Source organism: Perca flavescens, chromosome 17 (assembly GCF_004354835.1).
Source record: "Perca flavescens isolate YP-PL-M2 chromosome 17, PFLA_1.0, whole genome shotgun sequence".
Taxonomy (NCBI): Eukaryota; Metazoa; Chordata; class Actinopteri; order Perciformes; family Percidae; genus Perca; species Perca flavescens.
In genome coordinates this window covers 19,467,125-19,492,244 of record NC_041347.1, presented here as the reverse complement: position 1 = coordinate 19,492,244, position 25,120 = coordinate 19,467,125, and the positions used below count along the sequence as shown (strand labels likewise).

Sequence of the window (25,120 nt, the reverse complement as noted above, 5' to 3'; positions counted from 1 at the left end):
AAACTCACGTACACCTGATGTTCACCCAGCGGTCCCACCAAAAACACACACACACACAATCTGATTGAGGCTGCGGAGTCAACCCGTATGTTTGCATGTATTGAATTGGTTGTAAAGTTGAATGGGAGTGGAGGAGCCCTGTTCCTCCCTTTGGTAGAAGGGTGGTTGGTTGGTTGGTTGGTTGTTTGGAGGATAGAGCATGCTTGGGTGGCCCTGGGCGATAAACAGACGTTTATCCCAGCCGTCAGCTGCCTCCTTGATTTACTGGGCGCCACCGATAGTTCCTGGATTCATCTGGCCCTTGTCAAACACGTGCAGCGTTAGAGAGCGCTCACCGGCCCTGGCAGGTCCACTGTGCATCCTGAACAACCCAGACGGCAACTGTCCCTTCCTGAAATGCTAATCACATGACGGTACTGTCCTTCGTGCAAGCCTTATCAGATCGTCGTGACCCAATGTAAACTGGATGATGAGGCAGAGGAATAACAACTATGAGTGTTTACTTTTGTATGTGAGTTAAGCTGGCTTTGCCATTACAGTGTTTGCTGCATGAGAAAGCTTTCTTCTTCAGCTGCATTGCAACTGCATGAAAAAGCTTTTTACGCCATGCGTTGTAATTTTTAAATATAAAACTAAAACTGATATTATGGCAGCTGCAATTCCTTTTAGGTCTCTGCTACGAGACAGCCACTATTTCAAAGACAAACAAAAATGTCTTCAATATCAATATGCTTAATGAGAACAAATACATTGTATAAAAATATACATATAAAATGTTAGAAGTGACAAATAGCATTTCAAAACTAAAATTTATTCTTAACAAGAAGAGTAAAAAAGGAATGCATTTAACAATTATTTACCAAAGATTTAGGCCTACCTAAATTGCAATCAGCTTTGAATCGAACGCCAGCCTCTTTCTGACTTCCACTGTTCCCTGGTGTTGTAGCGCCATCTGCTGCTACATGCAGCACAATACAAACAGAATATTTTATGGAACTACAGGTAATATAAAAACACAAGATAATTTTGTAATTAATACCAGGAACTCATTATTTTAATTTCCTGTCAACATATGTTGAAAATTATCTAAATTAGAATAAAAACGCTGTCTGAGGTAAACATTGAATTTAGCACTGGTTAAATTGTGTGTTTGCTTTGTCTCTGTATAAGACACAAGACAACATCATAATATTCTAAAGGAATAAAGGACAGCAAAGCAAATGCTAAAGCAGAGCATCAATACTATATGACATAGTGAGGGGGTCTACGTCTAAACACAGAGCTGGAGCAGAATGGAGAAGGACAGAGAAACACACTTACGTGATCTGACATATCCATTATACTTATATTTGGCTGAGGAGAATGCAAAGACAAGTGGCAGGTCACACAGGGGGAGAAAGGATGTAATGAAACAGGCACATTAGGAAATAGAGACATCAACATAAGCTGTGGATGGAAATTATATCAAATGTAACTATGATGAGGTTGTATCTATCTATATAGTGAAAAGCATGAGGGCATAAACCATCAATTAAAGGTACAAATATTACAAAATAATGGAAAAAACAAATGGCAGTTATGATTAAAGTATGGCACGATGGCACAACATAGGCAGACAGGTAAATTAAATGTATTGTCCATTCTCAGAGTGAGCCATGCTTTTAGGAAAGTGTACTAAGCCTGTAATGAAATGTAATGACATACTAATGGCTGAAAAAAAACATCAAAAAAGCTCAATTTGAGGTTACAGAGTTTGTTGAATCTACCACTGGATTCAACAACCTAAATGTTCCTTATTTAAAAACTAATTTAATGCTTTGACATTCTACATTTTGATTTAAATGTGATAAACATTGTCAGGTCTGTAGATAGAACAAATGAAGCCACCATGGGGAACAAAGACAACAACTACATACTTGAGTGCATGTAGACGTCCAAAACACAAACAGCGGACACTCGCTACTCAAAACAGCCGCGCCAACAAAGCACAAATGCAAAGACACTTTATCATTACATGCAGTCCACATCTCTTGCACAAATGGATATTTTTTTTTTTTTTTTTTAAAAAGGGAATTTTTACAATCACGGGTTCAATGCTACACTTTTAGATATCTTGGGTTGTTCGTTATAAAGGGTTGACCAAGGTCTCCTCTTATGCCATAACTATTAATTATCTGGGAATTACAGTTTATGACCTTGACTGAGGAGGTACTGAAGACTGGTACCGATAGAAGTACTGGTACAGTGTGCACGTGAACTGAGCTCTGAGCTGCTGACACTCCCCACTCTTTCCCAGAGTCTCTTCCAGCAGTAAAGGTCACAGTAAGGGCCCAGGGCTGGCCTATGACATAGATCCTCAAACAGGGACTCACAGTGGCCCTGGCATCTGTCTCTAGCAATCTGCCCGCACCACAGAGGCGGCAGACTAACTGGCTAGCATCTGGGGCGTAGCGAGGCGGCATAGGACAGAGGGTAGGAGGGGTGGGAGGGGGGGGGACCAAGCCTGCCTGGTGGACAGGGGCTGTCAGGGCAAGTTTGGTGATGGACCAGCAGGGCTGGGAAAATGAAAATGCAAACATAATTTCCGTGTCAAAATAGATAAGGTCTCCAGCAATGAGATGCAGATGCACACACATGCACAGACACAGATACAGTAGTACACACATATGCACGCATACACACACAGCCCAGAAGGCCATGGACTAGCCGAAAGCATCTTCCGAGCCCTGGGTCCCCAACCCTTGTCCATAGCCCAGCTTTAAAGAAGCTTTCAGCCTCTCCATCATATAAAACACGTCACGTCTCCAGCTTTTCTCATTGAAGGAAGCTGGCTGAGTGCGACAATGGTCAGGTCACAAAAATAGACCATATGCAACTAATATACAAACCAAAAATAAATGTAGTCAGAATAACTTCTGGGTAATACTTTAAAACTTATGTAGTTGAAGACAAGAATCAGTATACATAACCACACGAAGGCCTATTTTGTACCCTCACCTACCTACCTATTTAATGTGTGCTTTGAACTATATTTTTAACTATTCACAAGTGGTAGAAACTGCTTGCCTTTGCCCTTTTCTGTTTTTCCATCTTTTATCTGCAAAAGTCTTCGACCAAACTGCCTGACAAAACTGCAGCATTTTTATATGAATGATCTTGAGTAACAGAAGACTGTAATGAATTAGTTATCTAATTTGTCAAGAGATGGGTCTACTGATTTGCACAAGGGGTTTATCTATTTCACCAAACATCACATTACTCACTAAACCCCTTGAATGAGTCCTTATTAAAATGTATCAACACAGAGGATAATGTTTACGTCACTGTTAATGATGTGTCTGCGTCGCACTGTGTATTTGTGTGGTCCGAATGTGACTTGCATCAGAACACAGGGTGCATTAAATTAAAGACTGCTATCCAAGAAATCAATTATCCAAGTGCTCGGGCTAGAAAAATCTGGTTCAGATGTACAAGAGCATGGAGTCATGATGGATAAAGACGTTTTATCCTCTCAGTGTGGTGGGGAAAAAAAGAGAGGAAATGGGGAGAGGAAATCCAACAATCCCTGACTGACAAAGCCCAATGCACTCCTTTACTAAACTCACTTTGTTCAGACAAAATCAGAGTTAAAAAGGGAAAGAAATCTAAGACAGAAGAAGGCTTTCCTGAAATCCTACAGGGGGTTGAGGGAGAAGTGAGATCAGTAACCATGTAATGGCCAGTAATTGGTACCAAGGGATATCAGCGCAGGCCCAACTACAAGAGGCCAAACCAAACTCATCATGGCATGTTTGACACTAATCTAGGCTGAGTCGGCAGACGCTGGGAGAATGTTGAGAAGGAAATCAGATCTGTATGTCTGAACCCAAGGCTTTGATAGCTAGGCCTACTGCTTCCATGTGTAATTGACTGACAATTTAGTATTTCCCATCCACTTAAAAGGAAAATCTAAAAGAAGGGCGATCTTCCACAAGCTTTTGTCCTCCTACCTTTTCTTTATCAAACCAACTATCGCTATTCTGTAGTTTTCATTTTGTGTATTTTCTTGTCCTCTTTCTTACCATACAAAACCTCTCTTAGCCCCATTTTCCTTTTGTTCTCCTTCCTCCTACTTATCCTCTCTTTTTGAGACTTTCTGTCCCAAAAACAGTGTTAATTGTGAGCAAAATTGAATGTGTTCATCTTGCTCTTGTTCTTCTCTAATTGCCTGAAAGAGTGAAAGGGCATTTCATTTGCTTGAGATATTATTAATTACTTTCCTGAACCAGTGTCACCAATAAAAACACATTTTGATATCTGTGCAGGGCTCCTATAAGTATTTATCAGACTTTGCAAGAGTGTTAGAAATCTTCCAAACACTCTTTCAAATGTGATTTTCTCTTATCTTCGGCATTAAAGTGAAACTAAAAAAAAACTCAAAACAGTTGCTCGGTGAGGTTAAGTCAAAGGTAAAAAAGAAAAGAAAAAAAGAAACTGAAGCAAATCTGCTTTAACTGAAAAATGTACAAACTGAAAACAGTGTTAACTCAGGTCTGTAAGGACCTTCAAGTTAAAGATAGAAGACAATAATTTAACAAACATTACCGTTAAATTGCAGGATAAAAATGTAGAAAATAAATACGTTCCATTTTTGTGTATACATAGAGACATCTTACCTTAAACAGTTCAAAACACATCAAATCCAATAGTGATATTATCACACAACTGCATGACTGATGCAGCATGCGGTAGCCACATGTCTAACACCTACAGTACTGTACAGTATAGCAGCACCACAGAGCCACACCACCACTTACCCACCACACATATGACACTTGTAAAATAAAACAAATAGTGTCAAATTAAAATATGGATATAGACTTTAAATAAACTAGATGGATAGATAGATAGATAGATAGATAGATAGATAGATAGATAGATAGATAGATAGATAGATAGATAGATCGATAGAAATAATAAAAAATACTTGTGAAATAAAACAAATAATGTCAAATGAAAATTATGAATAAGTGAAAAATATGGATAAAGACTTCAAATAAACTAGATAGATAGATAGATAGATAGATAGATAGATAGATAGATAGATAGATAGATAGATAGATAGATAGATAGATAGAAATAATAATACAAAATAAATAAATTCATGTACACCACAGCTACACAAACTATGGAGTCACGGTTAACGGATCACTTCACATAGACGACGTCACAGACACACACGTACACGTACAGTACCTCTGCATGGTACAATACACACCACAGACATGTAACAGCATGTGTTGGGCGGTGTAACTTACAGGCACGTAAAGTGGTTGCGCAATCATGAACAGAGACAGAGGAAAGTGGGTAGGCCCTCTGAAGGGTGTCCATGTTACTATGTACACTGCCTGACATGCAAGAGCAGTCTTGCTCTGAACAGCCGCAATCAAAACAACATGCCAGTTTCATTCGTTTGTAGACGGACATCTTGGCTACAGTCATGTTTTGGGATGAGAGGAGAGGAAAAGCAGCAGGTTAATGGCAAAAGGAGAAATATTCATCCAGGGGAAGTTGGAAGGTAACTTCATCAGAAAGTGCAAGCCTTAGCCACCTGCTCCCACAGACATGAGCCCCAAATTAACACAATCGAAGCACAGAGATTAATTTAAAAATCCAATTACTTAACCTCAACATGTCCTCCAATGATTTTTTTTACTTTGTGTTTGAGAAAGTAAAATTTGAACACATTACAATATAACAATATTAATAATTGAATAATCATATGCTAGCGCATTATTTCCCAATCATATTGACATAGTCTGGAGAGGTCAAGCTGTGTGCTAAGGCTGTAACAGGTCAAAAGGCAAAACTATAACAGTGGGAAAGAGGGGTGAGGAGAAAGGAGAGACGGGAGGGAGGCATTCAGGGAAGAGAGGCATGAGCAATGTCTTCAGCAGCACACCTCATACAATGTTTCAAACATTTGTACATCCTCTGTCAATTTGGCTAAAAGGAGTGGATCACGTACCTGTATCCACCATGCAGCTGTAGCGGCTCTGTCCAAGGCATTACACTATTCTACTGGCTAGACCGGCCAATTCATGCTACTGTATAATTAAGCCTGCAGTTTCACCGCTCCACTCCCCCAAGGGAAGCTTCAATCGAATGTGCATCATGTGTACATGTGTCATTTTTCTGTGAATCAATGTCAATTTAAAGTGAGACTATGTAACATTTGAAAGAGGAAATAACATTCTTCCTCTTACAGACAAATTTTTAATTCATAAGTAATCAAATGCAGCATTGCTCTGTTCATTACACTCAATATGCTACTGGTATGACCAGTAGCATATGGTTCTAATGTAAACAAACAATGTATAATGTAGATATTGCTGTGTAACAGAAGGTTTGTTTGTATCAGTGACAGTTTTGATTTTGATTGGTTGAGAAGCAGACACTATGTTGATTTTTAATCTTTAACTCATATTATCCATATGGCTCAAATTTATCAGGTAAAAATACTGACTGGGTCATTCAATATATTTACTTTTATTTATTTTTTAATTGTCTTCACTCAATAAATTCAGGGGAAAGAACTTGCAAATAAGTAGGTTAATTGAGAGTCTCTCTTCTGGCATGACCAAATTCACTCTCATTGGATAAAATTAAGGGGAAAATGCATTTCAACATTACTTTTTAGCATTTGATTAAAATGTCACATGTAATGTCTAAAACACTAGGAGGTCAGGGATTGCAGGTCACAATGAAATGTGTTACTAAATACCCTCAGTATGCCTGCATCATCACAGTTACTGTACAGTATGTTTACAAGGATCAACACCAATACCATAATGATTGTATCAAAGTATTTAATTGATGTTTCTTTTCAATTATCGTTCTAAAAAACTGCCAGTTTGGAGACTAGGTGCTCTCATTCAGGTAAGACTGGATGTGATGTGATGTGGATGTGTGTAAGCAGCCACTTTCTGTCTGTCTGTGGTGTGTGTTGCTGTGTGTGTGTGTGTGTGTGTGTGTGTGTGTGTGTGTGTGTGTGTGTGTGTGTGTGTGTGTGTGTGTGTGTGTGCATGTGTGAAGCTCTGAACCCCAAGGGAAGCGGGAGTGAAAGTCCCCAGAGTAGCACATCTAGATTGCTGTGACTCTGGGCAGAAACAGTCCCTGGTTCCCATTCTCTCATTACCAAGGTGCTAACAGACAGCAGACTAATACTGTCTGGCACCTTTACAGAGACACTTTCAGCATCTTTGACTCTGAGTCACATTGGAAAATAACATCTTGAATGAAGTAATATGTTTCAGCTTCTGGCCAAGGAAAGAATGGGAAACGCAGATCATAAACCATGGGATTAAGGCATCAGGGACTGTTGTATCCTGTGGCATGCACATGTGCCTTATGAGCATGTAATACGCATGCAAAAAAACATAGTTTTGGTCCTAGCAACAAGGGGAGGTACAGAGATAACTGTTCACAGTGTTGAAACAGTTTGGGGGTATGGCAGACAAGGTGCAGGGAGGCTATCACTTCATGCTGAAATTTCTTAACATCAGAGTTTTTGCCTAGGCATTTGGACCACGTTATATGTATGTTTACAATGTAGATCATTGACAAATGGAAGGGGAATAATGGAAAACACAAGAGACACACACACACACACACACACACACACACACACACACACACACACACACACACACACACACACACACACACCGACAATGTCTTTGACTTCACAAATACCCAGATTTTGGCCTAGAATGATAAGGTGTCCATTTCAGGGCACTCCTGATTAAAGATTAGACATGACGGCTGCCCTGATCAACTGTCTGCATGGGTTTGATCAGTCACCATCTCCTCTAATCCACCAAGGCACAATATACTCAAACATAAGCTATCAGGTCGCTATGTTGAATACAAAGGATGTCCCAAAGAATGCACCATTCTGATATACATGTATCCCCCCAAGGCTTCCTTATTCAGCAAGAGTGCAAGGAAAAAGTATACTGTTCTCAAGAGCTGAACTTTTGAGCGATAACAAACACAGTGCACAGTAGCTTAGTGCAGAAAAGTGCATAAGACAAATGTTTTTTTCCTTGGAAAGGCAGCCTCTTTGCACAAACAAGCAGCCTTCAACAAACCCCAACTACACCATATTATATAAACAAAACATTAGAACTACAAAGTGATGAAAAAAACTCAGGAAGATGCATTTGTAAAACTGCAGATTCAGTTTTTGATTACATTTATTATCCCAATGCACAGAAACACACAGATTTGATCCTTGCATTTTCGCTGAACAGGTTTCAATGGATTTAAGTTTCCTCTACAGAAATCTCCATTTAAATGCTGTCTTATTGGACATGACTCTGGCAGGATACCACCATCTAGTGGCAATCTAATGCAATGACAATTAATTCTGTATTGCTAGTGGACTTCATCCAGTGTAGAAAGTAAAAAAAAAGGGCCCAACAACTGTCCTGATTTGAAATGCACAAGACTGGTGAGGTGATATTTCAATACTGAGAGGAACTGATGATCTCTGAAACCTCAGCCAGAGCAGGGCAAGCACCCAGAGTTTAGAAAGGGGCTGAGATCACAGAAAAGTGGGGTGAGGGGGAGACCAGATTGTTTTGATTGTGTTTTGGCATCCTAGCTCGTTAGGATTTGCAGAACTTCCCAAAAGGACATTTTCTGCTCTCTGAAAGTACAGCCACACACAAAACCTCTTTTGACAGAAAGCAGATTAATTTAAACCTCAGTGGTTCTTGTTAATTTCCCTCCACTTGTGTTAGCTCTTCTAAATCTATGATTACTGTAAAACATCTCAGATTTTTATTATGTTCCTTCTGTACCTTCTTGGAGCATGCCACTATAAGGAGGATAATCATGGGTAATGACATAAGACTTGCAGCAGATTGGCTTCCAAATGCCAAATATGAGTTTGGTTTGATGATCAAATAGTGAGGAAAAACTGTAGAGCTCACCGGCCACATCCGATTAAGTCACACTCTATTTAATTGTCATTTCCAACTAGTAAGAGCATCAGCTGACTGGGCCTATGAAGGGGAGGCCTGATGCTGGTGTGAGTTTGATTTCAGCGGTTTAGGTTTTGGTCTAGTCTGAGCACAGTGTAGAAATGAGAGGCGAGGAGAGGGATGCAGAAGCTACACTGTTACATGCAACATAGATACAGTATACTATTTGCTGAAGAGGAGAAAAAAAGAACACTTGCACTGCACTCTGGGTAGTACAGCCATTTTCTTTTTACTCACAATAAATCACTACCAGTGAGCAGTAAAAATAAAGTGGCGTTTTCCAATGGCAGCAGGGAAGGAAATACATCAAAAGTGTGTCACTGATCATACAGAAACATGGGGAAAACAACAGAAGAGAACATAACATGATAGAACAGAACATACTTTAAAGTGATGGTTCGGAGTAATTTCATCCTAGGGTCCTTTGCACCATGACCTCGAGCCAAACACCCCCGACCCAAGAAGCTTTTTTCAGCTGGGTCTAGCATTGGGAGAGTTAGCGTAGCACCGTTATCAGCTGAATAGCTTAGCGCAGGGGCTAATGGACTCACGTTTGTATCTGGTAAATGACCCCACTAATAATGCCCGAAATGATACCAAACGTCTACAGTAGTACATATAGGTTATGTACTCATAAAACGATGGATTGGAAATTTTGTAAGTACACCTGAAGTTTATGAACACTTGCCTGCTGGCTTCTGCTCTCTGTTGTTGTTGCTGCTGCCGGCAGTAAGACGAGTGCTTAGGGCTGTCTACAAATGACTACACCGAAAAGAGATGCAACAAAAATATTTTTTAATTTAACTTTTTTTTTTAACTAAGTGCTGTGGTATAACTAGCAGGAGACAAGTAATAACTGAGGTAAGTTTGGAGACATTACCTTATTTAATCATTACATTAATAAATATTTTTGTTGTATCTCTTTTCGGTGTAGTAATTTGTAGACGGCCCTAAGCACTCGTCTAACTGCAGGTAGCAGCAGCAGCTGCAGCAACAGAGAGCAGAAGAGAGCAGGCAAGTGTTTATAAACTTCTGGCGTACTTACAAACTTTCCAATCCATCGTTTTATGAGTATATAACCTATTTGTACTAGTGTAGAAGTTTGGTATCATTTCGGGCATTATTAGTGGGGTCATTTACGAGATACAAACGTGGGTCCATTAGCCCCTGCGCTAAGCTATTCAGCTGATAACGCTGCTACGCTAACTCTCCCAATGCTAGACCCAGCTGAAAAAAGCTTCTGGGGGGGTGTTTGGCTCGAGGTCATGGTGCAAAGGACACTAGGGTGAAATTACTCCGAACCATCACTTTAAGACAGACTTCCATTGCAGTAATGGAACTGTCATCTTTCTAAATGCAACTCTCTTGCTGGAAACTAATAAGATAAAAACATAAACTCTATGTCCATCACCCGGGTCTAAGACATAAAGAAAGCAAACAGAAGTCAACGGTTTATCTAAATAAAACTTGAGTCTGAAAGGCCTGTTGATTCTACTGAGCTGTGAGAGAAAGAGATTGTCTGAATAATTGAAATGACACAGACAAAAGAAGGAAATGGTCGGTGTGGATTTTAAAACCAGGCTTTGTCTGTAACAGGCTGCTTATTGTAATTGTCTGTGACATTTGAGGAAATATGGGATATTCACCTGAATTATTTGTCCAGTAGCTAACATGTCCTGACAAGTGACTAGGTCAGGTTATATTCATGTGCTGTCCCTGCCTTAATGGTAATGTTATGTCTGTATAAACAAAAGGGGGAAACTATCCATTTGACAGGAGCATTTGCAAATTGTCAAAAAAAGTCTAAAATTTAACAATTTAACAAAGAGCACAGTGACTGAGCTCAATACTCTCAAATTACATTTGAATATAATAGAGTCCACTAACATTTTAAATATCACACAGAAAAGCTCACTACCTCATGCAGAAAAGCTATAAATCTTAGTATTCTGGTTCATACTGAATATCTAATTTAGGTTTCTTATGCATGAGTGGGATAAGGACTTACATTATATGCATTCATGTAAATAAGTGTTGCAAACATCAATAGGATAGTGGGATTTACAGTATGCAAACTCACTGTAGATTTTTTTCTTTTTTGTCTGTACAGCTGTCAACTAATACAATTTCATTTACACTGTAGATTTCTCATTCATTTTTACCTCTGTAAATTTCATTAACTACTATACATTTGCAGTTTGTGTAGATAAAGCAGTGAATTAACCAAAAAGAAAACATGCTCAAATATGACAACACCTATAGTTTAACTAAAAAACAAATCACATATATGAGTGACAATCATACCATAATGGATGTTATGGAAGTTCAAATGGGACCATTATAAACACTTTCCTAAGGGTTCAATGGTGTGACAACATATACTGTATTACCTACAGTGTCATGGTACAGAAGAACAATGACACAATGAGAGGTATTGTATTAGTGTTCAAACTATTAATACCTTAAGTATAATGAGACAGACAGACCCACAGGAAGGTTTTGGACTGAGAGGAAGGGAAAAAGGGGTATCGATGGGGCGAAATAAAGGCACAGCTACTCACGTCGTTTGCAGGCACACTTCTTGATCCGCTTAGGGTCTGTGATGTCGTCATGACAAGCTTTGCAGTAGAAAAATGCCCTAAAAGTGACACAGTAAAAATGTTCATCACTGAGAATAATCAAACTACCTATTTTAACATAATTAATGATCAGCTGTTCAGCAGGATGGCCAGATTACCTCTTTACTTCTTTGGCATCACTGGCAATAAAGAATCCCAGCGTTCCCTCCTGCATCTTGACATGGTTGCCCGGGTTGATGAGGATGCTGGGTAATCAAAAAAATAGACACATCATGCTCATTAACATCTGAACAACACTCAGCTCATGCACAGAACATGCTAATCAAGAGGAATGGTACATAGACTTGTTGAAGCCGTTAATCGGACCTGCACTTCGCTTATCTGTTTTTTGATTTTTTTTTTTTTTGCATTATTCTCAACACATCATCCCTGCTAATCTTTTAAGAGCTTGGTTTGTGTCCTACATGTTATCATAAACACACCTGCTCATCTGATTTAGGGCAATTTGCTGATGTGATACTCACATGGATGGACAGAATGTATAACAATATGATCGCACATTGAATTTTAATTCTTTTCTTTACAGAGAGGTATATGAGTAGAGAGACAAGGGCAGAAAGAATTAAAATTATGGCTATGGAGTGGTTTTAGTGTCAGCACTCAAATACAGTCATCTAGTCAAAACAAAAGGTATAATGGCCACTGAGACATGGCTGTAGTACAGAGAATGTACAGTAAGAGTTGTTATCTGGGTTAGTAATTGACAGTGGGATGCAAGGGAATGAACAGCTCTTTTTCTTGCCGATACTTGGCTGATTCTACTCAGTGACTCTGCTATAGTCTATATGACTGCTCTAGGAAAAATTAAAGTCCAAAGGTGGATTAACCCACATTAAAATCAGTACAGACTGTGCTCCATTGAATTATAGTGTGAAAATAACTAGAATGCATGTCCAGTAATGTCAATATGACTTAAAATGTTATATTATATTAATTATATTTATATCTAAAGACACATCTATTAAAAAATATTAAGGCATGCTGAACAACAGCTGCACTTTAAATAAATATCACAGGATATGTTAATCAAACCATTTTTATATGAGTGGGAGTATGAGTTTAATACGCTAAGCACTTTAAGTGACTGGCTGTATCATTCCCCATTAATTAGACTGAGACAAAGAGTAGACACCACACACACATACTGTACGCTTACACACGCCACACACACACACACACACACACACACACACACACACACACAGGTCATTAATGGTTACCTGTGGGCAACAATCATCAATGATGTGAGTGTGAACTAAGAAATCAAAACAGTGAACCCACAAACCTTTAAGGGTCACACTTCTTCAAAATACAACAAGCACAGAAGAAAGATGATGAACAATTGATGTTTCTTTTTTTCATTAAATCTATTTTAAACTAAAACTTTTGTCAATTTGTGACTATAATATTTATCATATGGCTCACTACTGTCGGTGCTGGGGCAACGTGTTTCTTACCAACGTGATTCAAATCTTTTAATTTTTAATAACTATTTTGTTACATTTTAGTTACTAATTTTGAAAAAGTATGTTATTTGTATAGACTCTGGGCAGAAGTAAAGTACATCTGAGAAAACATCTTCCTACATCTTTCCTCTGGGCTCTGGAAAAGGCTACATTGGAGAAAATGAACAAAAATATTAAAGGGAGCAATTGAATCCATAAACCTATCAGGCTGTGATCAAATTGCACCAGTCATGCAGTTCAGATTTTGTCCTTCCATTTTTCTTTTCAATAAGTAAAATAGCATCTAACATTCACTCAGATTGAATGGCCCCCAGATAAGTAAACAGGCGTTATGCCTGGCATGCTCTTTAGTGAAAATAAATGACAGAAACAGATCAAATCAAGACATCCACAAACATTGCTGCCCAAATCTGAGATTGTACAGGAGTTTCTATACAAGACATGTTTCTTCGGTCCAGGGGGAAACTGGTGAATAGAAGCTTAAAAAGCATCAAAACCTCATATTGTGAGCAACAAGGCAAGCATCAAACACCTTATGTGATAGTGTCATAGCATGCAGTTACCATACAGCATGAAGAGGACAATACTCAAACAGAAAAGCATAGCCACTGCAGTACAGATATATAGACAGGTACGTAGATGCAGACGGTTGCAGTAACTTCTGTGCAGTTGGATTGTTTCTCAAACACCAAACTGACAGGAAGTGACCTCACTTAAGAACATCTACTCGAGAGACGCACAGGGATGACTGTACATAGACGCTCACACACATTCACACACAAAGTCTCCCTCTTGAGGTAATCACACATAAACCAGACGTACCGACATGCACAGATGGATATACATTTAGCACTGAACATGAGGGTGATGGAATGCAAACGTGAAATGTGGAGCACTTGTGAACATTGTAGGCTGAGGTAATTAAATTTCAGTTTGGATAAACCTAATGGTATCCAAATTCAACAATTCCATGCCTTTCCTAGTGTGTGAAATGATGGAAAAAAACAAAGGTTGGTGAGGTGCTGCTGGTGTAATAAAACCATGAAGAAAAAGACATGCTATTATATCAGCCACTGCCTACAGCAATGGCGGATAGTCAGTCAATTTATTTCAAAATTAAATCCAAAATGTAGAACAACAGATTATAAGTGCTTATCAACACCACATCTGATACAGTATGTGTATACAAGCTCCTCACTGATTCTAAGTCCAAGAACCATAAAGTACTGATTTGGAATAATTTGCTTGGCAAAGCAAACATAAAGTAGGGTAACAACTGAGTGACACTGAAAAATAACTTAAAGTGAGAGAAATAAACTAAGCAAAGGACTGGTAAAGGACAAAACTGAAAAGATCACATAAGAGGTAGATATGGTGAGGGTGAGCGATTGGCCTTGGTACACTGACAACAGCAAAGACAAAGAAACAGAACTACAAACATGTCCAATTTATCTATCCTCTCTTTGCCTGCAAAGAAGTTAGTGCATTAAGCACAAGGGACACCATAAAAAAAGAGTTGGAAAAAAAGGCCTGTGAGATAGTGTTTGGAAAAATATCCTTGGGGAAACTCCCAAAGTCAGAAGCTTTAAAGTGGTGATTGGAGATTGGGTGGAACTTTGCACGTAAGATAAGGTAGAGGGCATACCGCTTTCGGCTTCTGCAAACAACAAGAAAGAATCTCATATCAAACAGTTATCATGAACATAAAAGAAGAGGAGAATATGACCGTAATGTTTGCCTATTTAGTAGGTACACCTTATATGGCAGCAGCATGTAGTGCTGTACCATAGATTGTTAATATTAATGGACAGAGCATGTGTGACGTCACCCATTGGTTTGTGGAGATCTGCTATGAGTTGTTGAGTTTGCCGTTACGGGCGCAGCCATCCTGGTTGCGGATGTGACGATTTTAGACGAGAGGGAACTTACTACTTTACGTTACACACTTTCACTAGCAATCACATGATAGCCACGCCATAAAACAACCCCTGCTTTATCGCCGATTTTAAAATCAACAAGACCATTATTAAAAAACTTAACATCATTCTGTATTGCAGAAGACTTAAAACTAGCGATTGAGACCATAAACTCATTATGAAAATGTTTACTGAGGTAATAAATCAAGTGAGAAGTGGGTCACTTTCTCATAGACTTCTACAGAAACCGACCTCCTTTTGCAACCGCACGTGTCGCCCCTGCTCTATTCAGATAGAATACAGGTTTAAGGCACTTCCGCATTTGCAGCACTTTGCCGAACCAGATGCTTTGTCCATTAATATTGTCTATGTGCTGTACAGACACACAATTCAGTTATTTAATGCTAGTCCGATGTTGAGGTCCATGCACCTAAAAAAAAAAGTTAGTTTAATTAAAACAAATGTTTGATTTTAAAGGTGGTTATCTTTCGACAATGGCGCGATTAATTCAAATGGCAGTGAAAATTGTGGCAGTACATCTTCTAGAAAAGAGGTGTAAGTATGAGGACAATTTTGCCTTTTTGTGGCGTCATCAAAATCAACTAGCTTGAAAGAATTAAGACCACAGACAAAAACAATTGCGCACTGATATACATTCTAGTGTAGGATCAAATATGTACACAATTAATTAATGTTGGGTTTAACTTGTAATGTCAAAATGACCATCATTTGCCATGCAGCCCTGCCAGTACACACAAATATTTGACACATGAATAGGGAAGGGTGGGTGGGATTTGGCAAGAGAGATTACTGAGAAATAGTACTTAATGTTGTTATTGGTGATAAGACTGACACTGATGTAGAGTTAGTGGTTATTATACAGAATGAACAAGGACACAATAGAATCAAGTTAAGGAAAAACATGAAATTTAAATTACACATGAAATAATGTGAAGCAAATTTGTTATTTAGGTGTGAATGCATTTCTGAAGTGACAGCACAATATAATCAAAATAAGAAAAAACATGTTTTGTGTCATTCCAGTGCAGTTATCTCATACTTGAGAAACCAAGTTTAAATTTCAACCAGATCTTTTACATTTATTCCTGAATACCTGCAAGGTATGATAAAAGTCAAATCAGACTTGTAGCTACTGTATGTTGTTATCTCCACCAACGACATACAGTCAGTAATAGCAGTTACTTGTTTGCCAAAATATAACAGGATGTTTCAAAAAGGTATGCAAATTCAATAACATTTTGAGGAATGTTAGGCCATGAGGGCAATTATTCAGTTATTACGTTTTGGTGCAGATCCATGATTTCTTTTTGCTGAGTTTCTTAAGATGGTGAGATAGAATGTTTTTGGAAAATGTCTGCCAATTTCTCACGTACCACCACATTAAAACTCATGTCCTACTTTAATAAGAAACAGAAATTCAAGACTGTGCAGCCTTGGCAGAGGTATGTTCTCTCTGAGTGTGTTCTCATTGTGTTATTGGGTGTACAAATGGTCAAATTGACATGCTAGCATTCAAGTGTCATTCACCAACATAATGTAATGGGAATATCAACTGGTATTAAAGCTGCAAAGATAAGGGGAAAGGAAAAGGAAAAATATAAGATAGTTTATCAGAAGATCCACTTGAAACGAATCACACAATAGATTACTTTTAACACATTTGTACCCGATGTTAGTGGTAGAAAGATGGATAAACAAACCTGCTCTCTCTCTGCTCAGACTTGTATTCGATGGCAATAAGCAACAGCTTCAGCTTCACGTAACACAGCCTGTAAAACATGTGCACTCATCAGAGGAAAGCAGTGTATAAGCAAATGACTGATGTGTTCAAACACTTTTGAAATGCACATCTCGTCTTGTTAGATATACCTACCAGTGACAGTGGGCTTGCTGAGTGAGAAAAGAGTGATACTTACTCACAGATAGTGGGGAAGGTGAGGCCGACAAAGGCACTGGACAAATACTCTGTGTACATCTCATTAGCCACCCCTTCTAGGTAATACTTCTGCCATGTGTCCTCCTCAATCTGGCAAAAAAAACAAGCATGGAAAACTCACGTGAGGATAAAAAAGGAAGAAAAAAGCAACACTGCTTTTCTTCCAATAGCGGCCCAATGTGGTCTGCAGATGTTCCGCCGCAAAACATCAGTCTGGTCATTATAAGCTGATCCATCATATTTATGACAAGAGAACAGTGCTTTGATAAAGACAAGCACCTCTTCACAGAAACACTGAACAGATTCCATATGAAATGTCACAGTAAAATATGATGTGCCAGGACAACTGAAAACACTTTAATGGACCCCTTTCTCTGGACAAAGATGTCAAACCTTTGCCAGGGAACGTACTGTGTTTGATAGATCTAGTCCATCTGTCAGCAGGGAACCTACAGTATCCACTTAAAGTAACCTCACCTTCAATCCCTGAATAAATCATCTAATTTACAAAAATGCAATGAGAATTCATTCATCCATATTACTTTAGTCTGTTCAGAGGGAGTGACTGACGCAAGGCAAGTTAATCTTGTCCTCTGTGTTACCTCAATGAAGGACCTCATAGAGAAGAGGTTGGCTAGCATGGTGGACAGGCCCTGGGCCAGACAGCTCTGGGCTATGAAGCCTGCCTTCAGCTCCGCCAGGCAGATAGCATCGTCACCCTCCTTCCAGTTCCAGCTTGGAATGTTCAGCAGATGGGCCTTCATCACATGACAGACAGAGGAGGTCACAAGATACAGAAAACTAACAAAATGATTCATATTTCTTAAAGGAATATTTTACACATACACTTACACTTTACACAATACACTTTCTGGTGGAAAGTTCCTTTGTATAAGGAGCTCAATACCACTCTCATGTTTGGATGGTAAGTACAGAGCTACAGCCAGCAGCCGGTTAGCTTAGCTTAGCACAAAGACTTGAAACATGGGTTGACACCTAGCCTGGCTCTGTGGCAGTTGCCAGGGAACCAGCAGATGTGCGAGGAAGTTACTTGGCCCAGGCAAGAAGTAGACCAGGGCATAATCCCTCGTATAATTGCAAATTTTTAGTTCCCAAAATGTTGAACTTTTCCTTTAAATTATTATGAAGCAATGTTGAATGTGCTAAGAAGGCAGTCATTTGATAATAAATCATTCATTTGGCATTTACAGAAACAAATGGTGCCCCAGTGTAACCGTCAATGAGCGTCACAATTGTGCTAAAGGCTAAATTTAAGGGGTGTCATTTTCAAAAATGCTACCATAAATTTCCTCAAAAAATCAATTATTATATAACAATATGTCTATAAATACCTGTTTACTTTAATGTTAACCAACACAGTAACATATTTAACTTTCATGATAGTCGCCATAAAATGTAGCAATCAAAAAGGTCCATATTTGCAAGAATTGTCATGTTTTATGTTACATGTCCTTCTGAAGTCAAGGGACCAGGTGGGCAATGAAGTGAGTGGTCACCTGAATGACAAATGTTGCTATGAGTTATCCAATGATGAAACCATCTACTAAAACCACACAGTTCTTTGGGTTAACCCCTGTTATACATGTTCTGTCTTAAGAGAGAGAATAGAGAGTAGTCAAGATCAGGTGAATACATCTTATATATCATAGGGCACCAAAACAGCTTACCTTATTGTGGTACTGTAACATCTGTGTGATTATTCTGATCTTGGGATGGTAGTTCTTGATCGAAATAACCCTAGAAGATGAAAAACAGGCACAATGTAATACCCTATCTTGTCAGTTTTGACTGATTTCAAAGTCCAGAGGATACAATACCTCATGATGTTCGATGCATCTTCAGCATCAGGATCTGCACAGTATTTGTTGGCTAGGATTAAGCAGGCATCTGCTGACTCGATCTTCGTAAAGAGAACCAAAGAAGCAGACATATTTACATGTCAGTACTTAACACAAGTCTTTCTCACATACAATTAAACAAATTAGTGGGTTTAACTTTGGCCAGTTCCAATAAGTCATACTTCTGATAAAATTGCCTCATACTTTCTTTTTCCCTTTTTCTTTTCTCTTCTGTGTCTATCCATTTTGTTTAATATACAAAATTAATCCTGCACTGTTCCTCTGCTCTCTATAACTACTAAAAATGAAAAACCTTAAAATAATTTACTAAATGTAAATTTGCTCTTAATCTGTCAAACTTTAAAATTCAACAACCATCTATAATGTTACGTGATTTCATCTCTCCAAGAGTCCCGTCACTGACTGTACCTTCACTCTGGCGAGATCGTGAGGGTTGAGAACAGATCCCTGGTAGAACTCTACTTGGGTAAAATGGCGTTTGAACAAGGCTTCCAGCTCAAGATTAGGGGAAATACTAGCACACAGAGAAAAGAGGAGAGGGGTTAGCGTTCCTTATATACAATGCCTGTGCATTGTTCCAAGCATTGTGTTCTGCTAACCTACACTAGGTGAGCAAGAAATAATGAACTTACTTATGGAGAAAAACAATTTCAACATTGACATCATCCCTGTCCTTGTGTAGGAAGTCTTTGAGGAAGTTGGAGACACTTTCGAGGGTAATATGACCACATACCACAATATGCCTGGAAGGGGGGAAGAAATCATCTTGAGTGGGCAGCATAAATCACTTCAGACACTGGCATATCTCCCAAAGATAATCATTCAAACCAAAGCACTCTAACATCTAACTCAAATATAGACTGAAAAAACTACATACATGTCAAGAAATGTCATTTCAAAGCAAATAAGTAACCAAATTATATCTTGTTTGCCACAAAAGGAAATATTTTCCCCCATGTAATGAAAGTGGTTAAATTCTGTACGACAAGTGCAATCAAACACTCAACTTTGAACCATTTTAGAAAATCTAAGATATAATCACACAGCCCACAGTGGTTGGATTGTCATCCGTTCTCAATATAAAAACTGTCCCTTTGGCCAAACCACCCCTTTGTGAGCTGAATGGATGTTGACAAAGACATGTACATCAATGTGCTTGTGCTTTTATACAGAACATTACTACAGACTTTCAAAGTGATTTGGAGGCCTGTGGTTGACACAAATTCTAAACATGACCTCGGAGTATTTGACGGGTCCCGTGGCAAAATATGTAGCACATTACAGCAGAGGGATCGGTCAGATGGTGCACAGGGCTGATTATGGAAGTTTGAGGTTAGATCGGAACAATTTTGGAGTTGAGGTTGTGTCCCTGTTTGTCCTTTGACTACACTGTAGGCCAGAGTGATCAAGTTCAAAGGTCAGCTTCACAGTTATATCAACAACTGTATGAGATGAGTCATTTGGGCAGATTGGATGGCCATTGTCCAAGTCTTAAACTTTTAACTTTATATTCTGTCAACAATCAAACTTGTGGTGTTTCTATAAATATTACATTTTAGTGTCCCAAAACCTAATAAATCTTAACAATAAAAATCCTTTAATAAATAAATAGAGTTTGTTAATAAAAACAGTTGGAACCCAGCCACGATATGGTTATAATAGGCAATTTAATCATGCTAATCTAGTGGATTTAAGACACTGTATATGCTTAATTTGCACTGTGGTAAGCTGAGCTACCTTTCTGGAGTTAAAGTTAAATGTCACCAAATCTTTTGCCAAACCCCTAAATGAGAAATCCAAACATGCCCAGTAGAATCCAGCCCTTATATTGACATGGATTAGTGTAGACACTCGGCAGACACCCTAATTACCCTATGGAGACCTGTAAGGCAATCTGTGTAATGACAATGGCCTTATCCACTACAGCAGGATGTGCCAGGAGACAAATGAACCACTTTAGTTTTGAGTGCCTGGATACTGGACAGCTTTGCATTTAACACTATGAGTATTGGGTTACTCTTTCCTTAAATATAAAAAAAACAACAATGTGGTCATATGTGTTCATTGTTCAATTTCTTATGATCAAACTGGATTTGCCTGCTTCAATCCATTACCATACTCTTATACACAAGAAGGAGGCTGTGGCGAACACATTAACCTTTAAAAGTTGACGTCTAAAATTGTAGAACATTACTGAAATCCGACTCAGTTTGGCAGGTTTAAAAGAAACTGATATTTATTGATGCTAGATGAGAGCCATAGTCCAAATCTGTGCTCTCCCTTTCTATACCAGATGGACCACGCAGGGTTGAACTGAAGTGGACTTGGCAAAGTAATGTGACAGACATATTGAGAGAATGGCAGTTTGTGGATGTTGCAGGACATAATGGTCTTTGCAGATGTCGCCTCTGTCCTTTTAAGAGAATCTAATGAGCAGCCGTGATTGCATGGTTGGCCAGAGTTGAGCAAAGGGCCGTGTGGTCTTACAAGCTGATGAGCTGAGATGTCTGTGGGCAGCCGGCAGTATTTGGAACAAGAAGTCTCTCATTTCAAGAGATGAAAAACATCAGTCACGTTTTCCTATTCCCAGTATCCAGATGCCCTTCTGCAAGGGTAGAGGGAATATACAGATTTATATGCTGTAATATTTAGTTTGTGTGGGTCCAGCATTAGATTATGAATCTTAGACACACACATACACACACACTAGGTGTAGTAAGTGACTTATTAGCAAAGCAAAACGGTCTTCCTGTATGTATCAAACTTTTTTCCTGCCACTAATTTGAGTCTCTGTATTTAAGATGGAAATATTGTTGAGATAGTATGCTTCACTTGATAGACGTCATTAAAGTCGGCATGCCCTTCTCTGAGTTATTCCCCTTTCAGTGTGCCAATAGTGGCATCAAATTGAACACTGAGATCATTGGCTAGTTAAATAGGATATAAGAAAAGGATATCTTAGATAATTCAACCATTTATAATTGCTTCATGAACCAAAATACCTCCCCTCTGGTTAACCTGATTGTACGGTACAGCTTAAACTATAGACATAACTGGAAGAAAAAAATAGAGCACTTCAAGGGCACATTTTTTTAACAAGAAAATAAAACACATCAACCCAGAAACAAAAACAAAGTGTGGCAGACAATCACATTAAATGCAAGAGACAGAGCGTGCACACAAAACATGCAATCAGGGAACATCCCGGGATGTCACTGGGGATGCACTGAATACATAATGAACAAACAGAGAGCTCAAACATCAGCAACAGAGGTCACTCACTCGGTACTGCTCTAATCCTTAGGTCAGTGATGAAACTTACTGCAAGAATCATCGTCAAAATGTTGCAATTTATTACTTACTTACTTTATTTTAGTTTTAAATGAAATTGCATCTCCTTTTATCAATGTCAAGAGGTGTACAGATATATACACACATACATATACATATATATATATATATATATATATATATATATATATATAAAATGCACTTTGTCTTTAAAGTGCAGTAGTATGCAGATTCTTTAGAAACTTGTATGTTTTACCATTATGTAAGCGTGTGTTCATGCCTGATAGTGTAGGAGTCTCTGGGCCTGCACGCCTCACGTTGCTAAGCCTTACAGAGGACTTTTAAAGGTGTATGTCAGAGTTCAGTCAGGGTTGAAGTTTCCATGCCAACCCCTCTGTTGAAGTTGGGGCTAATGGAAACCATAGAGCCATAATGGAAACCACAAAGCCTCGACTGCAGTGGGCGCCAACTGAATGGAACACTTGTCATTATTTTATCAGCATACGTAGGCATAGTGCTGTCACTGCGCTCACGGGTGTATGCTACACTGCACAGAGTACTATAAGCAACACTAGCATGAAACAGATATTTAGAACAGATCCAGTGTGAGTCCCTCTCACTTCCAAATAACCTTCAAGGCCTGTTTCAAACGACAGCGGCCAGGCAGCGAGATGAAATAAGGGTTACATTTAAAATAGTTCACAATGTATCATGACCTCATTGTTTGTGAGCTCTGCAATCAGTCTGATACTTATAATCTCCTAATCTCATTTCCATGATGGACTTTTTTTGTGCTGACAGCTGCTAAATAACTGAACCCCGATGGCAATCCTAAACCCACATGACAAAGCGGTTTTGTCTGTGTCAGGTCCTATACATGTAACACATATACATATCTAAATGATTATGCAAAGAGCCTGGTGCCACTCTAAGCCTGTGTGTTTGGTGGGTATCCTCTGATTGTAACCATATGTTTGCACTGTATGTCTAACCAGAGAGTAAAATGGAAGGGGGGGAGGGATGGAAAGAGAAAATAAAGTGTGTGGGAGAAACTATCCTCAGCTTTGACAAGGGCTTCTCTCAACACCCATCTGTGAGTCTGGGCTGAGGTCACTGGCCAAACATAACATTTCATCAATCTTATCTCAACGACAGGCAAACATTATCGAACAAAGACTTTTTTCCACTGTCTCCTTCTACTGCTGACCCGCTAGAATCCGCACTGCTGAACAGAGCGACTGAAACCGATGGGAGCAAGATTGGAAAAGAGAAACGGAGTGAGAAAGAGAAGGCCACATAGTAAATGTTAAGTTCCATAGAAGAAAATGAAAAGAAAACAGAAGAGAAGAAGGAAGAAGTCTACCCTCCCTGTTATGGACACACCAATATGTCTGTGTGCTGAATATCAATAAGGTTTGAGCCACAAGAAGAGGAGAACAGTACAGCACAATACTTACTGTGGTGAAATTACCACATTGTCACACACACTGTGCACTGGAACCTCTGCTGGGAGAGGCCAATTACACATATATAAATAACAAGAGTTTCTGGAGACAAACTCCACCACACACAACACGAGGACCAGGCGAGCACCAAGAACCAAGCAGGCAAAGCAAGCCAAAAGCAATTGAGAGCCTCCACTGGGAGCGAGGCATCCAGCATTCAGGGTGTGGGAGCTGACTGAAGATCAAGGCCAGAGTCATGTCAAGCACTGATGATGCGATGGGCTAGCGGTGACAGACAACAGGAAGATGGCTTTTTCATGGAGTTCACAATCGATGAAAAAGCCACATGACTGCAGGTCATAGAGAACATGCCAGAAATGATGCAGTTACAGAAAAGTAACTCCATAAAACATGCAAAAACAAACTCAAGCAAAATGAAACCTGAAAAGAAAGTATATCCTGCAATGGTCATTGAGATTGATGATGCTTCAAAAGACCACCAATAATAATGGACTTGCAGATGTTTAAATCTTTCTATTTTCTTGTGGAAAAAAATCTTTTAGAAGCGGATAGTAGGGTTTTCATGACTATTTTCTTTCATTTGTATGTATTATGTACTAATTCATCCCTATGGGCAAGACCGTATTAATTAGGGGCTAGATAAGAAATGGGACAACACATAGTGCACAGATATATTGCATAGAAGCACCACAGGTTGGTACACTGCAAGTATAAAGTGTATTAGTCATGAAAGCTCTATTTTCCAAATTAAATTAAAGTGCAACACAGAATGTTTCAAGGAGGACAAAGAAAGAAAATGAACGGCACACAAATGACTTCAGGAAAGCTCTGAGTGAAAGACAGATAGAGGCAGATATAGATATAGGTAGACAGAGAAAGAAGAAGACAAGGACAGACAGAGAGAGACAGAGTAAAGACAGAGTAAAGGGGCATGGACATGTGTGTCCTAATGGCCAAGGTCTCCAGTCACGCAGTGTGAATTTACGGTATAAAGTAACTTTACTGTTCTACAAACAAAGTCAAGTCAACTAACCCCCAGTAACTATAAACTTCAAGGGGGTGCACTTGAGTCACACAACCACACCTTGTCTGGATTTCAACTTACTTTCTGCCTCGTGTCGAGTTATAACTCCCTCCGTATTTCTTCCGATTAAGGATGAGAGCAGCAATTTCTGGCACGTAGCGAGCAAACATGGCCTACATGCATGAAACAGAAAAAAGAAAAAGGCATGCAGAGAGGGTTCTACCGCACACAGAAAAACAGCAGAACCTTCTGGAATACTTACTTTCTCCCATTAACCGCACTATAGGAACCACCATATTTCTTTCGGTTTCCTATTAACTCTATGATTTCAGGGACGTAGCTGGCAAACATGGCCTAAGGAGAAGATAGAAGACAGAAGAAGAGACTAAAAAAGAGACTACTCCTGTACGCCGCAGTAGGGTGGTGGGGAAACTGGTGCATGAATCCAGATT

General features: G+C 39.1%; 1 protein-coding gene across 3 annotated transcripts in view; it reads right to left on the bottom strand.

Moving 5' to 3' along the window:
* The window catches only part of kcnma1a (potassium large conductance calcium-activated channel, subfamily M, alpha member 1a), a 137,612-nt gene that overhangs the window by 25,330 nt on the left and 87,162 nt on the right, over nucleotides 1-25,120 (bottom strand). For all 3 annotated transcript variants that reach the window (XM_028602955.1, XM_028602954.1, XM_028602952.1), the window contains exons 9-18: nucleotides 24,931-25,022; nucleotides 19,520-19,630; nucleotides 19,296-19,401; nucleotides 18,846-18,928; nucleotides 18,696-18,765; nucleotides 17,610-17,765; nucleotides 16,988-17,097; nucleotides 16,772-16,840; nucleotides 11,767-11,853; nucleotides 11,591-11,667 (exon numbers count right to left, since the gene is read on the bottom strand). In XM_028602955.1, coding sequence (XP_028458756.1) covers nucleotides 11,591-11,667; nucleotides 11,767-11,853; nucleotides 16,772-16,840; nucleotides 16,988-17,097; nucleotides 17,610-17,765; nucleotides 18,696-18,765; nucleotides 18,846-18,928; nucleotides 19,296-19,401; nucleotides 19,520-19,630; nucleotides 24,931-25,022 — 961 coding nt within the window. The remainder of the gene's footprint in view (nucleotides 1-11,590; nucleotides 11,668-11,766; nucleotides 11,854-16,771; nucleotides 16,841-16,987; nucleotides 17,098-17,609; nucleotides 17,766-18,695; nucleotides 18,766-18,845; nucleotides 18,929-19,295; nucleotides 19,402-19,519; nucleotides 19,631-24,930; nucleotides 25,023-25,120) is intronic.